Source organism: Eucyclogobius newberryi, unplaced genomic scaffold, assembly GCF_026437365.1.
Source record: "Eucyclogobius newberryi isolate DKJ021-1_F unplaced genomic scaffold, fEucNew1.0.hap1 SCAF_15, whole genome shotgun sequence".
Lineage (NCBI taxonomy): Eukaryota > Metazoa > Chordata > Actinopteri > Gobiiformes > Gobiidae > Eucyclogobius > Eucyclogobius newberryi.
In genome coordinates this window covers 22393211-22414169 of record NW_027315779.1, presented here as the reverse complement: position 1 = coordinate 22414169, position 20959 = coordinate 22393211, and the positions used below count along the sequence as shown (strand labels likewise).

The following is a 20959-nucleotide window of genomic DNA, read 5'->3' as shown; positions in this document are numbered from 1 at the left end:
CTATTCTTTAGACTTTATTCTTTAGACTTTATTCTTTAGACTTCATTCTTCAGTTCAAAGCCCAAGAGTTCAAAGCCCATGAATTCCAAGCACATGAGATCCTCTTCTTCTTCCTCCTCCCCATCTTCTTCCTCTTCTTCTTTGGTGTTTTGTCTTCTCCACTTCCTCTTGTCCCTCTTCTTCTTCCTCTTCCTCTTCCTCCTTCCCAGCGCTCCACGGCGGCCAGCATCCAACTTCGCCTGGAACAGCATCCTCCTGCTTGTTTCCATGGAAATGCTCCTTTGGCTTTATATAATATTCCACAGTATGGCACACAACGTATCTATCTCCATAGATAGAACGTTCTGGAGAATGCTTAAATCTGTTTCAGAATCAGGAGTTTTTTCCACCTCAGGAAGAAAGTTTTTTTTTTTTTTTTCTACTAATATTATTAATTTTCATTTCAACAAGACACATAATCTGCTTCACACCACATTTTCTGACATCACCCCCAGACCCCGGGGCAGGTGCTCCCTCTCTGCGCTCGCATGGCCGATACCAGTAGTAAAAATCCTCCCACATCGTGTCAGCCATAAATCCAGCTCTGTGTGAGTGATGCTTTCGGTCTCTATGGAAACCTAATATAATAGACACCCCTCCCTCCTCTTCCCGCTGTGGGCCGCTCTTTCTCCCTCTCTCCCTCTCTCTCTCCCCCCGCTTGGGTCCCTCTGCCCCGCTCCATCCGCGGCTCTTTCCAGCACTACTTTGCGCATGTACGACGGGGCCAGTCACTCACAGCGGGCGTTGCATCGACTCCAAGATGGCGATAACACGGCTGGCTTGCCTCCTGACTCTGCTCTCAACTCACTGTAAGTACAGACGCGCTCCCCGCGACGGCCGGACGAGACCCGCGGCCCGCTCCCGGTGCGAAGAGACGCGGATTGTGCGGAGTTCGGCGCGGGGTTCGGACGCGATCCGCGAGCGCGTTAACGGCGTTAGAAGCGCGTCGAGTAAAAGTAACGGTGAAGTCAAAAGTGGACTACAATCTAATTCCCCGGAGCTTTGAATTGTAGCGAGGAGGATCACGTTGTGGCAAAGTTAGACAACGACGGACATGTGGCACTTTTTTAAGTTTTATTGCAAAAATGGCTCAGCGTTTTTTGTCTAAAGGATACGCGTTCAAGTCAATTTTGTGATTTCGGTTCTCAAATGGAGCTTTTGTGTGGTTGAATGTGATTTTTGAATACAACACGACTAGTTTTGATTTAAAAAAGTGAGCGCGCGTCTTCTTTTTAGCGCACCTCATAACGGTAATTCTGGCCCCGCGTCCCGTTATTCGTCGCGCTCCACTAAAGCCCCCACCTCCTCCTTCATCTCTTAACTTTTCTACTACTTAGTGAGTTCTTGGGTGAATTAAACATGACCCAGACCAGCAGCCTGCTTTGTGGCTCGTACTGTTAACTATTTAGAACGCGATCGAGCGCTGATGCGATGCGGGGAGCGGGAGAAGTGATGCGAGTTAACGGTTCTGCTGCTGCGGAATAACGGGACTGACCGCGGGAGGAGTCAGGCCAGGCGCTGTCCTCTACACCAGCCTATCCCCCCCCTGTCCCCGTCCCTCCCAGCCGTGCCTCACTGTAGGGACTCTTTCAAATGGCACCAGAGCAGAGCTGGTAAACAAAACAGCCGTCAGACAATCGATTCTGTTCGGTCACTAACCCGGTTAAAGCCAAATTATTTCATTTAATCCCATTTAAATGCAGCGAGCGAACACCTGTAAGAACGCTGGGAATCAAGAAATCAAATGGAATCATCAATTTATCAAGGCAAGATGTGTAATTTAGGAAGTTCACAATGTGTACGCTACAAGTTGCTGTATTTTTTCTTTTTTCTAAGAATGATACATGCCACTTGTTGCTGTGCTGCAGAGCTAGTTAAGAATTCCCTGTTCCCCACATGAGCCTCTCTTCTGTGGCTCAACAGTCATAAATTAGAGCCTACAGAGAGCTATAAAACCCGTACAAAACACTCACAGAAAATGAGAAAGCGATTTAATGTAGACATGCTTATATTTGAAAACGCTTTAATTCAGCACAGGCCAAGAAAAAAGAAAAAGAAAAAAAAAACGATAGACCAGTTAATCCCTCATTTTGTAAAGGCTAATTACAGCTTTGAAAGTATCTCTCCGATTAATTTCAGTATAATACCTCTATTCCTTCTATCCTGGAGGACATTCGCAACTTAGTATTCACTCTCTGCTTCTGCATGAATAACCACTGTATTATTAATTCCAGCGTGAGAGCATGGCATAAAAATGTGGCGCATGTTGTTCTCAGCGGACACGAATGAAGCAAGGTGTGAGAGGACAGATTGTGATCAAAGAAACGCACAGACATGAGAAACCCCTGTGATCTATCATGTGTGTGAATGGGCCTTTTCCGCTCGGCTTTAATTAGGAATTGCACCGGGGCTTGTTTGATATCTGCTACTGTATTCTCAACAGTGTGTCTCTTTCTTGACATACCTTGAGGCGGTGTTTTGACTTTTTTTCCCCCTTCTGCTACGTTTCTTTCCTTTAATGATGTTTCCTTTAAGCAAATGTGTGACGGGGCGTGGGAGCAGCACAATTGACATTTTCAGAAGGGCAGCGAAGTGGCAAAGATTTAAAGAAGTTCTTTTGTCTTGGCCGGACAGGGCTTAACCATGTGGCTAAGTGGCTCAGGGCCAGGCCGACGCCGTCTTCGGAAAGCAAGACAAATCTGGCTAGACTGGAGCTGGACACAAGCAGGTTATGAATAGCTAATTGGTGCTTTTAGACACATGCTAATGTATGCAGATTGTAAATAGAGGGTGCGCTGTATTTGGAAATGTTCTTTTTTTTTAATTGGATGTGTCACAAAATGTATAATTCAGAGCGATGACATTGTGGTTTGCCTCTTGTAGGTCACGCTTTGTTATTTTTGTGTCTGTGAGATGTGCTTGTGAGGCTGTTATCATCTTTATGGTGACCCGGTTCCGTATAGCTTTCCAAGTGGCAGCCTACGCCAGCACTGTACGCATTTGTCAGCGGAGCGACACAAAAGAAAAGACATGGCCTATTGTTATTTTAAGTAGATGTGCGTTCCAGCGTTCCAATATGATCTAATGGAATGCTTTGACATTTTCCATTGTTGCCTTTACCTGCGTCTTTCCCTTGAAATATTCCTGAAAGTGGTCTGCACTTGGAGCGGACATCTGCCAGAACACTTCTGCCAAGAGCACAGCCAAGTTATGTGAGATCCTGGAAGATGCTCAACACGGATAAGGGCAGAGCTAATATAAACTTTGAGATCACACTTATGAGAAACACCTGCGGACACACGATTTGCTGCTTCATGAGTGTTCGGAAATAAAAACCTGTCTCAAGTGTCAAAAAGTTACAGCAATAGCTTCATCGTTGCATGCGCCGTTACATTTACTCGAAGGCCAAAATGGATTTCCCTTCATTCCGAGTTGACGTTTTTATGACTTGCCTTTATCAGGATTTTCACTCCTGCCTGCCAACCTAATCCAATTTGACTTTATCTGAATGTATGAGATAAGAGAGAATGCGGTCACTGGATTGTTGTTGAACCGCCCTGAGTGTGATAAGCCTGCCGATAAGCGACGTCACCCAGGCGAGCTTCGAATACATTACAGACGGCTGCTTATTGGGTGACAGCCGACACTTCAAAACATTTGCCAAAACTACAGCCAAATGTCAGTGGTTCTCATATATTATTTGGCATGCGCGCCACTGGGCCTGGCGGCGTCGCCCCCAGATAAGTGCCCAGAGTGGGTCCCAGAGGAGGCGCAGGCTGTCAGATGTTGCGCGACCCACCCAAAGATTGTGAGCAAATGTTTGGTGTGCTCTCTGAATGGCATCTACTATGGTCCCTGTGGGTAACTTACAAACGGACTGACATTTTACGGCTGAGGCAGTAAATGGCAGAGCAAAAAGGGACACAAGACATGACAGACCGAGACCTGGGCTGAACTGCATTTGTTTGAGCCGAGAGATGTGTCCAGAGTGAGGCCTGTCTTGTAACGTGGCTGTTTGGTCAGTTAGATTCTATATACATTCTCCAAACCTAAAATCGTGTTGTTTTTTAATTGTTAATATAAATGTTTGATGAGGTAAAAAAAAAAAAAAAAGAAAATCCATCAAATTTGATTTTCAGTATGAGACTTTTCATTTTCAAAACAAATAAAAAGCTTTAAATATCGCTTTTATGAACATGAACAAGACTTTTAATCACTGTCATTTGACTCAAATACTGTATTTTTTCATTTCTAATGTCTGAATTCTACTCCAAACCCACACATTGTGCTTACAGAGAGTTGACTGTAGATTTGTCGAAGATTATTTGAAATATTGGATCTAGATTAGATTAAAATTGGACAATTCTCCACAAATTTTAAAACATTGCTTGATTTTTGAAAGTGATTGAATGTCTGTGAATGTATTGAAATCTAGACAATGCATTTCAATGTAAGACAAATAAGAGCGACTTAAATGTAACAAGATGTTATTTCTGTTGTTTTGACAACTCTTGCCGACTTAATTAGGATTTCTTGTCTTAATTTAAAAAAAACAAACATTTGATACTAGATAATCTTATGAGTCATTGGTGTGGGAGTAACAGGAAGTGTGACTAAGCTGCGTAAAAACATGTAACTTTTCTTTTCAAACTCTTCTAAATTCCACTTTTGCCAGCCACGTAGATCTCTGTACAAACAGCCTGTCCAGCCGTATAGTTGCACAGGCTCCTCGCTGTGGAATGACCCTAAACAGCTGAGGAGGAGGCGGGTGGAGGTGTTTTCAGTCGCGTCGTAACCCGAAATATCCGTCCCTCCCAAAAACCTGAGCGTGCGTGCGTGTGTGTGTGTGTGCGTGTGTGTTAGCAAATGCAGCATTCCAAACGAAAACCACATGGAGCGCCTCGTAGTATGTGCACTGACTAACAATCACAACCACCTGTTTTCCCTATAGCAGATAAAAGCCGCCCTGTGGAAGAGCGGGCCGGGGTCAGAGCAGAGAGGCGTGGAGAGGAGCGGCAGAGGGCCTGGCACAGTCCAAGGCAAAACAATCTTAAGGGTGTGACGCTACAGCCCCAAGAGACACAGATCCATTTTATCTTGTTTTTTATGTGTCTCTTTTGCAGTAAGCCAGAGCAGATGCTGAGGTTGAAAAGGCAAAAACAGTAACACACTCACGTTCCACAAGAGGCGATGGCATGTGCGCGCTGTAAATGTCAATAAGACCGCCATCGCTCATAAACTAGATCCAGGCTCCTAGCAACACACTGACCGCAACAGCACATAAAAGTGTAAAGATGCGCTCGGCTATGGGGCTGTACTTGAAACTGAGCGTTTAATGAGGGCTTTTCAGCAGTCCATAAAAACAATTGAATCCTATCAACAAAGCCACATTTGTGTTTTAATGTCGGTGGTATATAGAAAACAAATAATAATAAGAGAAACTTGATGGGCGTAAGGATATAAAGGATATAGTTTGTAAGGTTGTAGTCGATTTTTCTTGGTTGACAAAAAATGTGCCCTGATGATCGATTGGTCGACTGAAAGGGGGCGTGGCAAAGCTTTTTAAAATATCTCTGATTTGACTAACTGCACTCACAAGATTACAACTGCACAGAAGTTCATGCAAAACAAGTCAATTCAAACGAAAAATGTACTTGGATATCGTGTATTTATGTGTAAAAACTCAAAATCCTTACAATTTGATTAAAATAATTAGTCGACAAATGACCAAAACTCCATTGACAATAATCGACTAAGAGACGAATCACATTCGTGCAATACTTGAACCTCAATCAAAGCTTTTACATTTCAAAATATGATCTGATCACTAATTGTGATGACTCAAGATAACAAGACATAGTTTTTTTGTCAATATCGTCCACCTCCGTACAAGCAGGTCCATTCGTTAAGCTCATGTTAGGAGGCATTTCTGAAAGTAATTGCTATCCTCTTTAAGGTAATTGGCTTCAGGAACTTCCTCAATAGTGACCCTAAAGTGGTTGTTTGTTTGGACAGGGCACTATTATTCCCTAGATCAACAGGATGATCTGTAAGATGCCTGAGCGCGGGTCGCCCTGTCTTAGAGCAGCATTAGCCTGCTTCCTGTTGGTGGTCACATGGTCCCTGGAGGGTGGAAGAGCTCCCCGTGTGCGCGTGTGCGTGTTTGTGTGTGTGGATACTGACAGCCAGCGTCAATAGGTCAAAAGAGATCGGCATTGATCACACGTCCAAGTACTGTCAGCTCGGTAATAATTAGGCGTTTCATTATTGACACGACGGCAGCGATGAACTATGCTCCAGGCTGCGCTTCTGCTCTGACTCCTAACCTAATAATGATATTGGTTTTATCTTTTGTTTACCACACATAAACAAAAGGACAATTACGTCTAAAAATAGCCGTAAGGCATCAGATGACCTCAGGGTTTTGATCAGAAATGTAGCAGTGAATGTACGGCATGTTAACTCAAATATGTCATTATGATCTGGGAGAAATACTGTGGCTACATGGGAAGAAATAGGGCAAAAGTCATTCTGCAAAATGTCCTGTCAGTCAGACCAGGAAAACATGTGACAAAAGCATTTTATGAAAGCTATTTACACTATGCTAGAACCGAAAAGCCTATGTTTAAACGTTAGTAAAATATTAAAATAAGCTCGTCTGGGCCGAATGGACATTAAGACTGATGTTTCTCCCTATAAGGTTAGATTCAGGCAGCGTTTCAAATATAGTTTATCCAAGCCTGGCTGTTTAGAGTGCCTTGAAGTTGACGGACATACGTTATATAAGTAATAAACCAGGACTGAGATGCCGCGAAATGAAATATATTTCAGGGAAGCCAAGAGTTATGGTCGCAGATATGTGGTATTGGGGAAATATATCAAAGTTATATTCTTCTGTTTGATGAGACATCCTAAAATTATGTGGCTGTGGTTATGTTACTGTGGGAGACAGGAGTGCTACGTAGTGGAACATTTAGACGATTAAAAACAAAAGAAACAATAAACAAAATCTAAATAATTTAAAGGAACTATATATATATGCTGGGTTTTTATTGAGCATTTTGTGCAGGTTTTGATAAATCTTTAGTAAATGTTGTGCAGAGGTCATGGGGGAAGTCAGTCGTGATGTCCTTAACTTAAAAATAAAAAAGCATATTATTGATTACATCCTGGAAGCTGGAAAATAATTAAATTAGAAACAGCCACTTACGCATGTTGTAATTTAAGCTTAATGTGGCATAGAAAAGACATTGCACAGAATATATGGCGCTCATCCAAATGACTTCTTAGTGAGAATTAATCCCTTTAGTTTGTGTATAAATGTCTGTGTGACTATAATGAACATTTATCATTGTTTCTACATTAGCTTTGACAAATTCAATATGCAGTCTTCTCATTTATTGTAGCGCTGCCGCCGGCTACTTACGTTACAACAAATGGCACTCATTACGTTGAGTGTCACAGGATAGTGAATCTCTAGAGAACCACAAGGATCGGTGAGATGTTTTTCTTTGATATTTTTGGACGGGTGCAGGAGAGGATCAGTGGCTGCTGTGGTAACCGACCAGTGGCCTCAGGGATCCAGCACGCATTCAGCTGACTGGACAGATTGCAAGCAAACCATGTGGCTGTAAGGCAAGGGCCAGGCTTTCTGAGCTGCATTGTGGGAAATATGTTCAGATAAAAGCTCATTTATTCACATTTGATTCACAGTTGGATTGGTGTGGAATTCTCAAACTCTGCTGTCCTTGTGACCCGATTGTTCTTGATCTTTCTTTTTTTACCAGCTTTTGACGGAACTTGCTGAAATTGTCTGGACAAAGCAGACTAGTTAAAGCCCAGACACTAGTGCTAAATGAAACGGCTGTATGAGATGTGTAAAAGGTGGAAATAATAGCTATGAACAGTGAAGAAGGTCTCAAATGGAGTTTCCTGGTCCTGTCAGCTCTCCCATGCTCACTGTGAACCATGGGAGTGTGAAAGCGCAGCCGCAGGGCTGTTACCACATGTGTGTGAGGGCATACTTTGGCTAAGTGAGTGCCGAGGATATTTGTCAGGATGCCAGGCATACACAGCGAGTTTATAACATGGTGGCTAGCCCCCGTCTGAGCTCCAATCGAGGGGGACTTTACATGTGCTCTGGTCAGCTGTGGCGTCACAACAGTAAATAAGCAGCAGTGAGAGCAGTTTGGGTGGATTTCAGTGTGACTCAGGGGTTTGTCAGCCATTTGTCATCTTTAGATTGGTGACTCAAAAGGACCTGCAGTGGGCTAAAGCCGATCAGGGTCTTAAGTGTAAAATAAGACTGTAACTTCAACTAGAGTCCAGCCATAGTGAGCAGAGCAGGCACTGTAAAGTCTATTTCAGTAGCCTTTCGATTTGTTTAAAGCACAAATATCCGCACTGAAGAAGAGCTGGTCAACACCCTGTTGGACTTCCTGACTTTCCACTGCTAAAGTTCAGATTGAACTAAATTGTCAGTTTACAAAACTAAAGAGCACATTCACACATTAGACAAGGTCATTTTCAGAATGGCTCAATATTGAGTCATTATGTTAAAATATTGAGTTTGGTTGATATTTATTCAAGTGTCAGTCCTTGTTATCTCCTTTTCCAACAGAGGGCTTAAAATATTTGTTCACCCGTCTTTCCGTTTGAGGCTATACTTTCCATAAGTGACACAATGTTATATTTGAGTAAATCCTTGGAAACTAATACTAAAAGCACATATGTGCGTTTCCTGAAATATTCAACATTCAAAAAGAAAGACTCAACTATGAATTTATTGAGGAAATAAGAAACAGCAGCAGCAGTTGACCTGGAATAAATCTGCTGCTCTTTTTGTTTCTGTTCAACAAGAGTAAAATCACTTCTCAAACAGCCCCCACCCACTGCACCGCACCCAAAAGTCCAACCCGAAGCTGTGCCTCAAACCGGGACTGATCTATTTTCATTTCCAACAATGATCTTATGGGTTTGGAAATGTTGTTTCAGAGATTTCAGTGCCATGACGGTGTCTAAGTGGCCTGTCAGGGCTAAATGTAATAACTCCCCTCCTTTCCTTCTCCTCAATCACTCGACTTTTATCTGCGCTCATCGTCAACAGTCAGGATGATTAGAGCTCTCATCTGTGGGCGGCTTCCTTTGAGCCAATTGTGAATGTGGTAATGATCAGTGAGAAGTTTTTTCTGCACATTGGGATAAAGCATTCACTACAACAATCCTTACAAACAAAAGTGTAGTATTTTTGACCCGGTGCTTCATACTCTCTTCATTCCACTGCGGAGATGGATGCATTTAAGCAGATTGCGACTGGCATTTTGCCAATGAGTGCTAGTCATCGCTTATCAGGGCTGGGCCTGCTCAGCACACTTCAGGCTATGCACGGGAGATGGGGTTGTTATGAAAGGCAGAGATGTCTAATTATTGTCTGGAACAGATTATTTATTGGACACAAAATGGTAGAACTCTGTCTTTTTAATTAATAACCTCAATAATACAATTTTTAACTAACAAAATCCAAGCTATATTATTTATAAGAGCGAAACAAATTCTCTGAATGGAGATTTGTCCGAGCAAAATACCAGCTGTGAGCAGGTTCTGTCACTGTTATTTGTACATAAACAGCAGGTTGTGCTTTTAATCTGCTCACTAAGGCACTCATTTGTCAGCTTTGGACTCGGGAACACTTAATGGAGCTTTTCCCGTTGTTTACATTTGCATTGCTCTCTGCTGATGCTGTGTCACCGACATGATTTGTGGTGTGTAACGGAGCAGATATTGAACATGGCAGCGTGAGTAAGCTTGGGTAAGCCACAGCACACAGGATAACCCAGCGAAATGATGTTTGACGCAAGCACAGACAGCAGGTGACTGGGGTCGCCAGCTGTCCTTCTGACTAAAAAAGCACACTGGAACCTTGCCATTGTTTTCCTGATAGCAGTCTGTTGTGCTGTAACGGTGCACATTCATGCAGGGCTCCATCATGCATAACCTGAAACACAGCTGACCAGTTTCAGTCATGTCAATGTCATGGAAAATAGGACAGAGAGGTAATGATGATGCCTAAATGTTAAAGAATAGTTGGATGCCCTTGTTACAGAGATTCGCTTTGACGTTTGTTTCCTTTACAAACTTTATACAAGCCTTTTGATGTTGCTTTGTTTCTTACATTTCCTTTGATCTTGTTTCCATGTGTTTTTTCCTCTGCAAACTTGTTCCTTTCCACTTTTAATACTATTTATTAGCAAAATAAAATGTAATTATGTCAACTGGACAAAAGTTGTGAAGAGTGAAGACTCATCCAGCTTCTTCAGTTCATCTGACAGAGAAGTGGAGAGTCACAGCCTTATGTCTGTCTGAAAAGAGGAGCTAACTACACGAAAACTAACTTATTAGTCTATTGAAGGTCATTTTTTATTAAGGTATTCAGCATAATTGTTCGTGCTCCTTCGCTTAAAACGTTTGTCCAGTTGACAGAATTCCATCTTCTTTTGCTCTGGAATCAACCTGGGCGACTGAGACACCTATTTCCTACATTTTAACTGTAGCTCTTAAGTCTTCAGAACACAGTGGCCGTTTAGAGCCTGGAAACCACACGATGATGCCTGCGAGTGGTATTTCCCACGGAAGCCCATCACAGATTCCTCCCCGAGCAGGTGATGGTAGTGCGTTCCTTTGGTAGGTGGGGGCCAGTGGCACATGCGGCCCCTCCCCAGCTGCTGTCCCTCGACCCGGACAGCCTATGCTAACTATTTGAGTCCGGAGTGTGCACCAGTTCCCATTTGTTGTCTAGAGGGGCTGCTTGTTGATAAATTCTTCCTGGGGAATTTACACTTTGATGTCTTAATATGTCTTAGTGTGTTTTTAAGACTCGCTTATGAAGAAAACAATATAAATGAAAGCAGATGGTTTATTCGTCCTTTTATGTCTTGCAATAGAAAGTTTGAAGTAAGTATTTGACAGCAGACGTCCCCACCCTCTTAAATTACTTTGATACACTCTGGATTCAACTAAATAAGAGGCAGGCTTTAGTCTCGCTTGCATCGTTCACAATTCAAAATAGTTATCTTTTGTTAAACTTAAAAAATGTTTAAAGATCTATATTTTCATAATTGAAATGGCCAAAAACAGTTAAAATTGTAGCTTTTGTTTTCCAGTCATTTAAGTTCAATACAGTTTGTTAAGAATGTTTCAAAAGATTTATTTTTGATAGAGAAAGAATCTGTAAAATCTCGGACCTGTCGTAGTTGGTTGGATTTATTAGCAGTTAAATGCTGTGTTTTCACAAACGTTGAACTCATATTTAACTTAAAATATACATGATATACATACATACAAGATAAAAAATGGTGTATAGCGTGTTAGATGTAGTTTGTCTATGTACATGTTGTAAGAGACCAACGTTTGTGCGCTTGGATTTATCTATCATTTATTTTGTTGCTAGTGTTTTTAATGTTCAATAATAACTTGGTCTGGTAGTGCTGCCTTCTCATCTCCATGATAGTTACCATACTGTGGAATATTCTTGGCAGCACAATAATATATCCAAGGAAACAAGGATGTGGCATTCCCTATGTAAGAAAAGTTACACAATGCACTTCAGTGAACTTTGTCAAACACTTATTTCACCTGTGACCACTCAACCCCACGCAGCACAGGCTTTTGGTGACCTGTAAACCTGCACGCCTCCACTCGCACTTGCCTTTAGTGCTTATAATGCACAATGGCACAGTCAGAAATGCTTCTCGCAGCACTATACAGCACCCATCTAGTCGAAAAAGGGGCTGATCTAAACGCAATCTTTGTGTAAAAGCCTACATCGTTGTGGGGAAACCAACTGGCATCTTGCGAATGTAATACATCTACCACATAAGCTACTTCAAGCAACAATTATGAAAAAAAAATGTACGTTCACATTGGAAAAGTTAAAACCCATGTCAAAGTGCACATTATTCACAGGAGAGTGTGGTTGTCAAGTGGCTCATCACTATCATGTGTTATGGAACTGGTCAATTCTTCATAAATACTGGACTGACACTATTGAGGCAACACATTTGAACATATTTGACTTTAAAACAGTATTTCGGATATAAAACTCCAACAAAAGAAGCGACTGATGGATACTCGTCGAATGTACTTTTGACTGCAGCAAAAAAAAGTAATAATAACAAGAACATGGATGAAAGGAATGTTACCAACTGTCAAGGACTGGACTGAAATAACTTTACAAAATGGAAAATGTAACTTTACCTTTGAACTTAAACACAGACAAATGTATCAGAAACAGGACAGGATGGGTACATTTGCCTGACATTTTATATTGCATTTCTTTTTAATTTTGTCTTTTCAATCTCTGATCTTGTTCTGTTTATTGTGTTCTTTTTCATGATATTGAATTAAATTAAGTTATTAAGTTACCTCTTCCTTGGTCTAGTCAATAACCACTTAACAGCTAATAAATCTATCATAACTATCGTTACTGAGGAACCTATTGTCCACAGCTTCCTGCACTGGCTGTGAATGTGTAAAGATATAGCCCAGTCTGTCTCCAAACACAACGAATGCTTTTGTTTCCACGCGGAAACAAAGGCCGTGTAATGGACAGAGTTGGAACAAGCCGTGTTGTAAGAGCACACAGTGGACCTAGTAGGATTCACACAAACCCTGCTGTTTCAGGCCTGATAGCATCTTGATGGCTGAGACAAATACTGCTGAAGTGGGGCTATTATGAAGACGTTATAGGATTTTCAACGTCGACTCACTAATAACGCTTCTGAATGCCCAAAATGTACACGCCGACGTTAGTGCTATGGCCAGCAGGGGTGTTTCAAAGGGGCTGAAACACTTGTCAGTTGACTTTTGGCATCATTTATGAAATACCTCCCAGGAAAAGTACTTTGAAAAACGATATTACTTGGGCAAATGAAACATACTGTACATGTTTTCCATAAAAGACTATTTGATGTTCTATTTGGATTACCTCAGTCATTTTTACTTTTATCTAACCACATCCGATCAGTGGCCTGCGGTCAGGGCAATCAAGTTACGCAGTGATTGACTGATACGTTCTGAAATTACAGTGTGTCACTACTATATTTAAATTGTTCCGAAATATATCCAGAACGTAATCTTCTCCAACTATTCATTTCACTATACTTTTAGCATAATAATTGTCTATTTAATTAATACAGTTATATTTTCAGTAAATGTAAAGAGAGTGTATGTAATGCATTCACCTTGCAATGTTAATCTGGGGTTTAAATATTATACAGTGGCCTAGCTTAGTTTTTCACACAACCCCGACATTCTCATTGTCTGTTGTTTCATGGCTTTTACAATGTCCGGAAAATACTCAAAATAGAGTAATAAAATTGCATGAAATCAGTTTGTCCTGTAATGAAAACTATGCCAGAAGTTGTTCTATTTATATGTATTAATTAATATTTGGAGAATATGAATTTCTCTTTGTTCTTTTGGCTTGCTTTGGTGCTTATGTCCATCACTTTGTTGCATTAAACATTCGGGTCTTTTAGAGTGTCGGAAACTGGTTCAGCTCTCCTGACAGTTTTGTTGGGATTTTTGCAACCCAGAAAACATTTCTTTTCTTCAAATCAACTCAAATGAACACTTTACAAAACAATTGTTGTTTTTTGCCGACATCGTCAAATGGAAACAGTAGACACAATACATTTGTTTAAGTCGACATTTGTGTTACGCAGTTATGACGAAGCTGTGATGAAAATATAGAAGGATGCAAACACGTTTAAAATGTATGTGAAAAAGTTCTCTTTGTAGGGCCAGTGGACATCCTTGGAGCGCAGGAAGTGGGGCAGCTTAAACCTTTTGGTGCTGCTAAGTCAACATGTCTGTGGTGCGCAGCGTTGGGTCATTGTTCGCTGAGCTCACCGACCAGCCACTCCACAAAGAGCGCTTATCTGGGCGAGCCATGGCACCGTGCTCAGCTGCCCTCTGTCTCCCTTTCAAAACACCAGCCAAATGGGGCATTATTAGGTAAAAGAACTGCTGGCTGCTCAAAAAAGCTGCCATGTTCATATCCCCACACATCCAGATTAGCCCGATGTCTGCAGTCAGACTCCCAGATTTTTGTACATGTATGGGGAAGAGGAATTATTGGTTAATCCCTCATGACGTTCCCATGGATCATTTCAGGGTGATTGTTTGTATTGAGCATTGAGACAGAAGTGGAGGAGGGGAGGATGTGCTGTGTGTGTCAGGGATTTTATTATTATCTGACCACTGTTGACTTCAGTTAGTGTATGGATTAATATATGGTCGCATCATTATCATAGAGGTCATTTATAAAGCCTGGATTTGAAAATACATCATAGTGGGGCATGTTTTTTCCCCTCCATATTATTTCTAGAATTATGGACACGACTGCTGAATTATTTATTTTCCACTGTTAAAATAATGTATGTGGAACCGGATAGTTAGTTAATTTTAACGTATGTGAATGCACAATCTAAAATATGTATGAAAATTAAAATTATTATGGCTCACATAAAACTAAAAGCAGTGTCTATCCAGGGACTGCGTTTTTGGAATGTTACATAATCAAAGTGATTAAATTGAAGCTGTTTATTTTCACCGTGCTAGGAAAAAGCTTTGGTGAAAATTGCATTCCTAATTAGGATTAAGGAAAGGGTCGGGCACGGCTGGACTAGAATGTGAGGCATTTGCAATGAGCGCCGTCGATGCCATCTGTGCAGAATGCGGTTAGGGGCTAAATCTGGCTCAGAGTGTGGTGTTATTTAACAAAAGTTTGTGTGGTAGCTCCTCTGATTCATACACGGAATCCGACTGATGCCCAAAAATTGGAGTGGCACGCTGAATTAGCCAGTGCTTCATTCCTCTTAGGTCTTCTTTGAGCCCAAGCCACGGAGTCCCCCAATTCATGTGGACTTCCAACATGTGTTTTGTGTCAGATTGTTCGCCTAACAGAAATGCTGCGCCAGAGGAGGCCAGGCTGCTCACCCTTTTGGCCTTATGCTTCGATCTGTTTTGACAGGGACTTCTAAATGTCTCTCCATGGAGCCTGACCTCGGCCAGAGAAATGAACAGCCAATTATTTCATGCTGAAGACCGGTCACAGTGGCCTGCGTCTGCTACGAGGCAGGCTCAGCCACCACTCCTCATGCTTACCTGGGACAGACTCTAATTAGCAGACTGAGGGGGAGTGTGTGCTGCTGACAGGGCACTATAAATAGTGCTGGGCCATTTGAATGCCTACTGTGATCTCACGTCAGTATATGATATTACCTGTGATTTCACATCATTGTGCTCTAATGGCACGTCACAAGAGGTTACGCAACAGACTCTGAAGCCGACAGAGACTCAAAACATTTTAAAGCCTGTTTGTGGCTGACATTACCTTTAACAGTGGATAATAGATCAGCTAAAACATAATCAGAGCATCTGTATAAATCTGTGTTTTATTTATGATTCTATTTGAGTCAACTTGCACTAGTTGATCCATTTCAAATGGTGCATTATATGGTGTAGACTAGAGTCTCAGAGATAGACAGGACATGACTTGTTGTTAGTGATCAGTGCTACAAACCAATTCATCCCATTTGCGGGAGAGACCTCCTCAGCCTCAGCTTTCAGGTTTCATCCTCTTAGAGTTAAGATTATGTGTATTGCCTGTTCTCCTCAACGTGAGCCACGCTCCAGCCTGGTGTCATGACACTTTCTGAATGCAAGTTTTGAAAATGATTAACAGTATATTGACAGTACTGTAAATACTTTTCCCTAAAAAATATTGATACAAAGAAGTTAGCAGTTAAAGTAGAGAAGGGGTGCCATGTTTCAACAGTCAGAGCAATACTTGGATTACCCTTCCTCTCAAATATAACTCTGTGGCATGCAGTTTATGGCATATCCAGTGACCGTCTTTCAATGCCATTCCATGTTAATACATGACATGAGACGTTCTCCTCTGCGTCACAATGCCCATTGACCATTGTTCTGTTTAATTGGGCATCCATTCACTCCTGCAGCCCCAAACTGTGTCACCAAAACAAAGGTCTCCATTGGAATGTGTGTCTGTTAGAAGCATGTGAAGAGGCAGTGTGACACCAAACAACAGCACTATTTTTATACAGCAGCCAGCATCTGATTGTCTCTGAGCCAAGATGCTTCACATGACTTCATGAATGACTAATGTTATCATTTAAGAGCCTTCACTGAATATCATAGCCCATTAAGAGCCTGGTTGCGCAATTTTATGGCAGTCAACATAATTTGAGTCATAAATACCCTAGAAGAATTGTGATAATACAATGTAATGATAGCAGGAGCTGTACAGTTAGTCACAGTGAGGAAGATATGCAATCCCAGCATGAGTGTATTATATACGACTTAAAGCTCAAATCCATGTTTACAAAAGGAATAAAACGGGCGTTAATCCTGGAGTATATTTGTAGTGTAAAGTAACTCACTACTTTCTGCCAAATACAGTACCTATATGTCAAACATAATACTGTACATTTAAATCAGTTTGCAATGAGCAAGTTTTAAATCACTAATATAGTCATTAGTTTAGGCATAAAGCAACCAATTGAAAGAGATTGTCAGTGCCACAGGGTGGAGAATGTTAGCAAAGTGTAATATAATATTTAAAATGTATGTAAAACGAATTACTTTTCTTGAATTCACTTGACCTAATATAGTAGAGATGTAACAATTGGTATGCTAATTTTGAACTTTATTTTAATAAACAACCTTTGATCTGATACCTGCTACATTATTGAAATTAGGGATGTCAATATCATCAGCTTAATCAATAATTGCTCTAAAGTTAAGAACTTTTTTATCTGGTTGTTTATGTGACATCATTATTTTTTTATTCAGAAAGATCGGTTTCATAAATCTTGACTTAGGAAAGCAAATCAATGTTTCTTCTCACAATAATCGTAACTTTCATATCGTGAGATCCTTAAATACTTGTAGAAAACCAGAAAGAGCCAATTGAATTACCTTACAAGCTAATAACCATGACCTCTTCTTTGATCAGAAAACAGAACTATTGTTAGGTCTCTGTCTTGAGTGTTTCCTCCTGAGCCGAAGAACACCTACGAGCACTGATATGTGAGTATTTTTAGACTTGCAGATTCTCTAAAACAGCCTCATAGTGATTGTGTGTTCGATTCCCCTGATCTGAAGTAACGTCCTGCTTTAAGAACTAGAAGAAGAAGAAGTGCGAGAGGGCGTCCTGGCTCATCCTGGCTCATCCTGGCTCATCCTGGCTCATCCTGGCTCATAAGGTGGACCAGGAGTTCTTTCTACCATTTTGAGCTTGCCGCCACGCTTAGCTGCAGGTTAAAGTTAGCATAGGGTGAGATGCAGACGTTTACAGACGTTTACTCATAGTGACAGGTTCCCAGGCATGCAGTGACACCATTGGGCCCTCCCTCGCGCTGCGTCCGGGCCTGTGCTATTTGACCCTGGCAGGATCACAGGGCGCACCGGCAGTAAGGCACGAGATCTGGGTCTGGTCTGAGTCGGGCCCTCAGCAGCCAGCAGCCTCGCATGAGAAAGCAGAATAAATGAATGCTCAAGTGGGCCCGGGGGGAGAAAAGCAGTGGCATGTTGGAGTTCACCTGCAAAAGAGAGAGGATTCCTGCATTTGAATCCAGAATACTGATGCCAACGCTTCAGACAGGATTAGATTGTTTGGAAGATATATGAAAGTAAAGGATGGGCTCTAGGAAATGTACAAAGCAGACGTGTGTTAGAATGTTTGCAACAGGTGTGGAAATGTATTTATGTATTGGTTTAGTTGAGAGGGACATTGTATGACCTGTAAAAATGAAATGAGCTGATGATTTGTCACGGGACTACGAGTGATGAAATGTAATGCTTCACAATTCCGGAAAAAATGTCTGTTCAGTTCAATAAATGTCAGTTCAATTTAAATAAAACAATTGAGATAAATTGATGTATTAGTTGACTGAACTGTGAGACAATTTTTTGCATATCAGGGGCAGTACAAAATGTTTTACTGTCTTAAAAATGTGAAAAACAGAACTAGTTCATTTTAAACTGTATTGCTCACTTACCTAAGCATTTGAGGAGTTTATAAGCACTTTTCATAACACTTTGAGGCCAGAGCAAGTTTTGGCGTCATGGTAAAGCTAACATCAACTAGCATGCTAACCGCGCACTTCTGGCTACTTCGGGGAGAATAAAACGCTCTATAACGAGATGCAAATAGCGCACAATTGACCAATTTTCACCCAAATAGATGCTTTTACAATACACCTGTCCCATGGCAAAACAGATTGTATTTATTAGTTTGGGTCAACCAGCTACCAAAAGAACATGCTTATAGCTTTATTTGAACACTTTAAGACTATACGGCTCTCTTATCCAGTTTGTACTAAAACAGAGCTGTGGAAGAGTTGGTAGTCAATTCAAATTATATAATATAGAGAAAATAATTCAAATCGGCCCCAAAATATAATTCTTAACAACCAGGTTGTGCATTGGCTATGACAAAAAAACAACAACATATCAGTCAAATCTCTGCTCAAAATCAAAGAAAATCGGGCATAATAGAATATCAGTAGCTCAAAGCAACTCAACAGGTCACATCCGATTACCACTGTTGCATTGTCTGTCATTCCGACTTAAATACACTCGTTGGGGTGTATGGAAACTAACTCTGAGGGCAACATCAGCATGCGCCACATGGTAAAACCTTACTTTGGTTCAACCCTTCTGGCCAATAGGTTTAATATAGCTGCATATTTTGAATGCACCCAAAGTTTGTCAGTGATGAGCTGCAGTGGGGCCGGGCCATCCCTGAGATCCCATGTGGTGACATTTTCTCAGCAGCTGAAGGAGCATGTGAGTCATTTATATTGCATGGTCCCTTTTCTCTCAACCTCATCCGCACTTTATAAGACTTGATCGATCTGACACTTTGTAAAGCTTTCTTTATGTTCACTGACAGTCAGGAAATCAGTAAAGTCAAACTTGATGGTCACTACAAACAGCGAGAGAAAAGACCTTTGCATCGCTCAAGCTTAGAGAAAACCTATTATTGACAGCACTGGAGAGAAATGAATAAACTTAGGTGGTTTCCCCCGTCGATCTATGAGGTATTCTTACTGTAAATAGCTGTGGGCACATGCATGGAGGTGACAGTGGATCTTGTGAGCACGGAGGTGAGAAGTTAAATGCAGATACGAGAAAAGGGTGACCACAGCTGCGACAATGCAACCTCGGGTCACTATCCCACCAGCTCAGCTCTAAAAGACTGGTTGTCATCACATTTTCCGTTTTTATTTGCATTTGAGGAAAGGTCGGTTTGGTCACTTTCGCTCCACAAAACAGGTTGAATACTCTCTCGAGGGATTTGCGGTGCGGGGGTGACTGGAGAGCATCAAAAGCAGTAAAGCCAATGCTGTTACCGGTTCTGTGGAAATGATGCCAGTATTGCTATGGGAACAGGAGCAGTGATTTGTCAGGGCTGGAGCAGTAATCGTCTCTCAGAAAGGAGCTTATGATAATATATGATGCTCTTGTGAATTAATTTGTCAGGTTTTGTGTCCCCACTGACATGATAGACTTTTGTCAAATGGAAATGAGCAGTCTCTTCAGGCAAAGACATGTAAGACATGAGAGCGCCGGAACACTCTTCAACTTTTTCCTTGCCTCCAGTCTCTGAATGAATGAATGGGTCATTTCTCGACTAATTCTAATCATACGCACACATTTACAGCCGCGAACAAGTGAGCCATAAATTATGTCGGATTTGACCCTTTGAGATGTTGAGGGTTTTTTTTGTCCTGTGAAAGAAGATTATGTAAACATGATGTATTAGCCAGTTTGATTAAATTGTTTTTACACCATTCTTCTGGTGGATTTCTCGAAGCTTATCCGCTGTTCTCATTGGCTTTAAAACAAGGACTGTTTTTGTCTAAGCAGAGTGATTTGTGTGGTCACACAATTAAAATCTTCCACCTCCAGGTGCTGCACAAGACTGGACCTTCAAATAATGTATTTATTTAATAGTGGCAAAAGAAGACCTCATAGCAAAAAAGACGGAATTGAAAAACATTAAAGATATAGTAATATATCTTATATACAATACAGAGGCACAAGAGTGTTTATCTGAACAGTTATCCTATTGCTTGTATCACCATGATATCTTTTACTTATCTTTTCATCTCAGAGCCGTAACAGCCCAGTCAGTGGCATAGTTTACATTTTGTCTTTGAACACAAACTACCCACTGGGCAGTGGAGCTGTGTTGAGCTGGAGGCTCCTAATGAAATAAGATGCTGTGACCTGAAAGCTAAGCATTAATTGTGCAGTGCCAAAAAGTGTAGCCTAGTTTGTGTGAGAAAACATAAACATTTACAGGCCTTTAGTGCTGGGCCCCACAGGAACTTTTTACAGCGACCCGTGACAGCTCCAGCAGCCTCTTTACACCACACTGTGTGAGACAGCTGGCACCAAAATGGATACGTCTCCATCCTTCTCTTGGGTAGTCATCGCCGTGACTCGAGCTTATTGTAAAATATGACCATCTTTGACAAGTCAGACACTGAGAATGTCGGAGCAGTGTCTGATCACAATGCTGTGATCTGTGTTGTGAAACTCAAAACCATCAGCTATAGACATGTTAGCTGCAATGTATTATAGCGGCTGTACATTTGACTGTAAGCAACAGTATTTACAGTACCCTTGAAATATTAGAAAAAACAAGTATTTTTTTTAAATGTTTTGATCATCTTGGGTATTATGAAGCACAAACCTTTACATGTAATCTAGCCAGGTCCAGTTTAGCCTTGCACTGCAACTGACCTGAGCACAGCATGTGAAATGTCCGTCTATTTTAGAAGCAAGACAAGCCGTTCAAAGCGATACTTGTGCACCCGGGACCCGC

At 41.3% G+C, this 20959-nt stretch overlaps 1 protein-coding gene across 1 annotated transcript in view; it reads left to right on the top strand.

Moving 5' to 3' along the window:
* The first annotated feature begins 744 nt into the window (after positions 1-744).
* LOC140361147 (junctional adhesion molecule 3B-like) overlaps positions 745-20959 on the top strand; it is a 30503-nt gene continuing 10288 nt past the window's right edge. The window contains exon 1 of the mRNA XM_072446782.1: positions 745-848. Coding sequence (XP_072302883.1) covers positions 800-848 — 49 coding nt within the window. The 5' untranslated portion in view covers positions 745-799. The remainder of the gene's footprint in view (positions 849-20959) is intronic.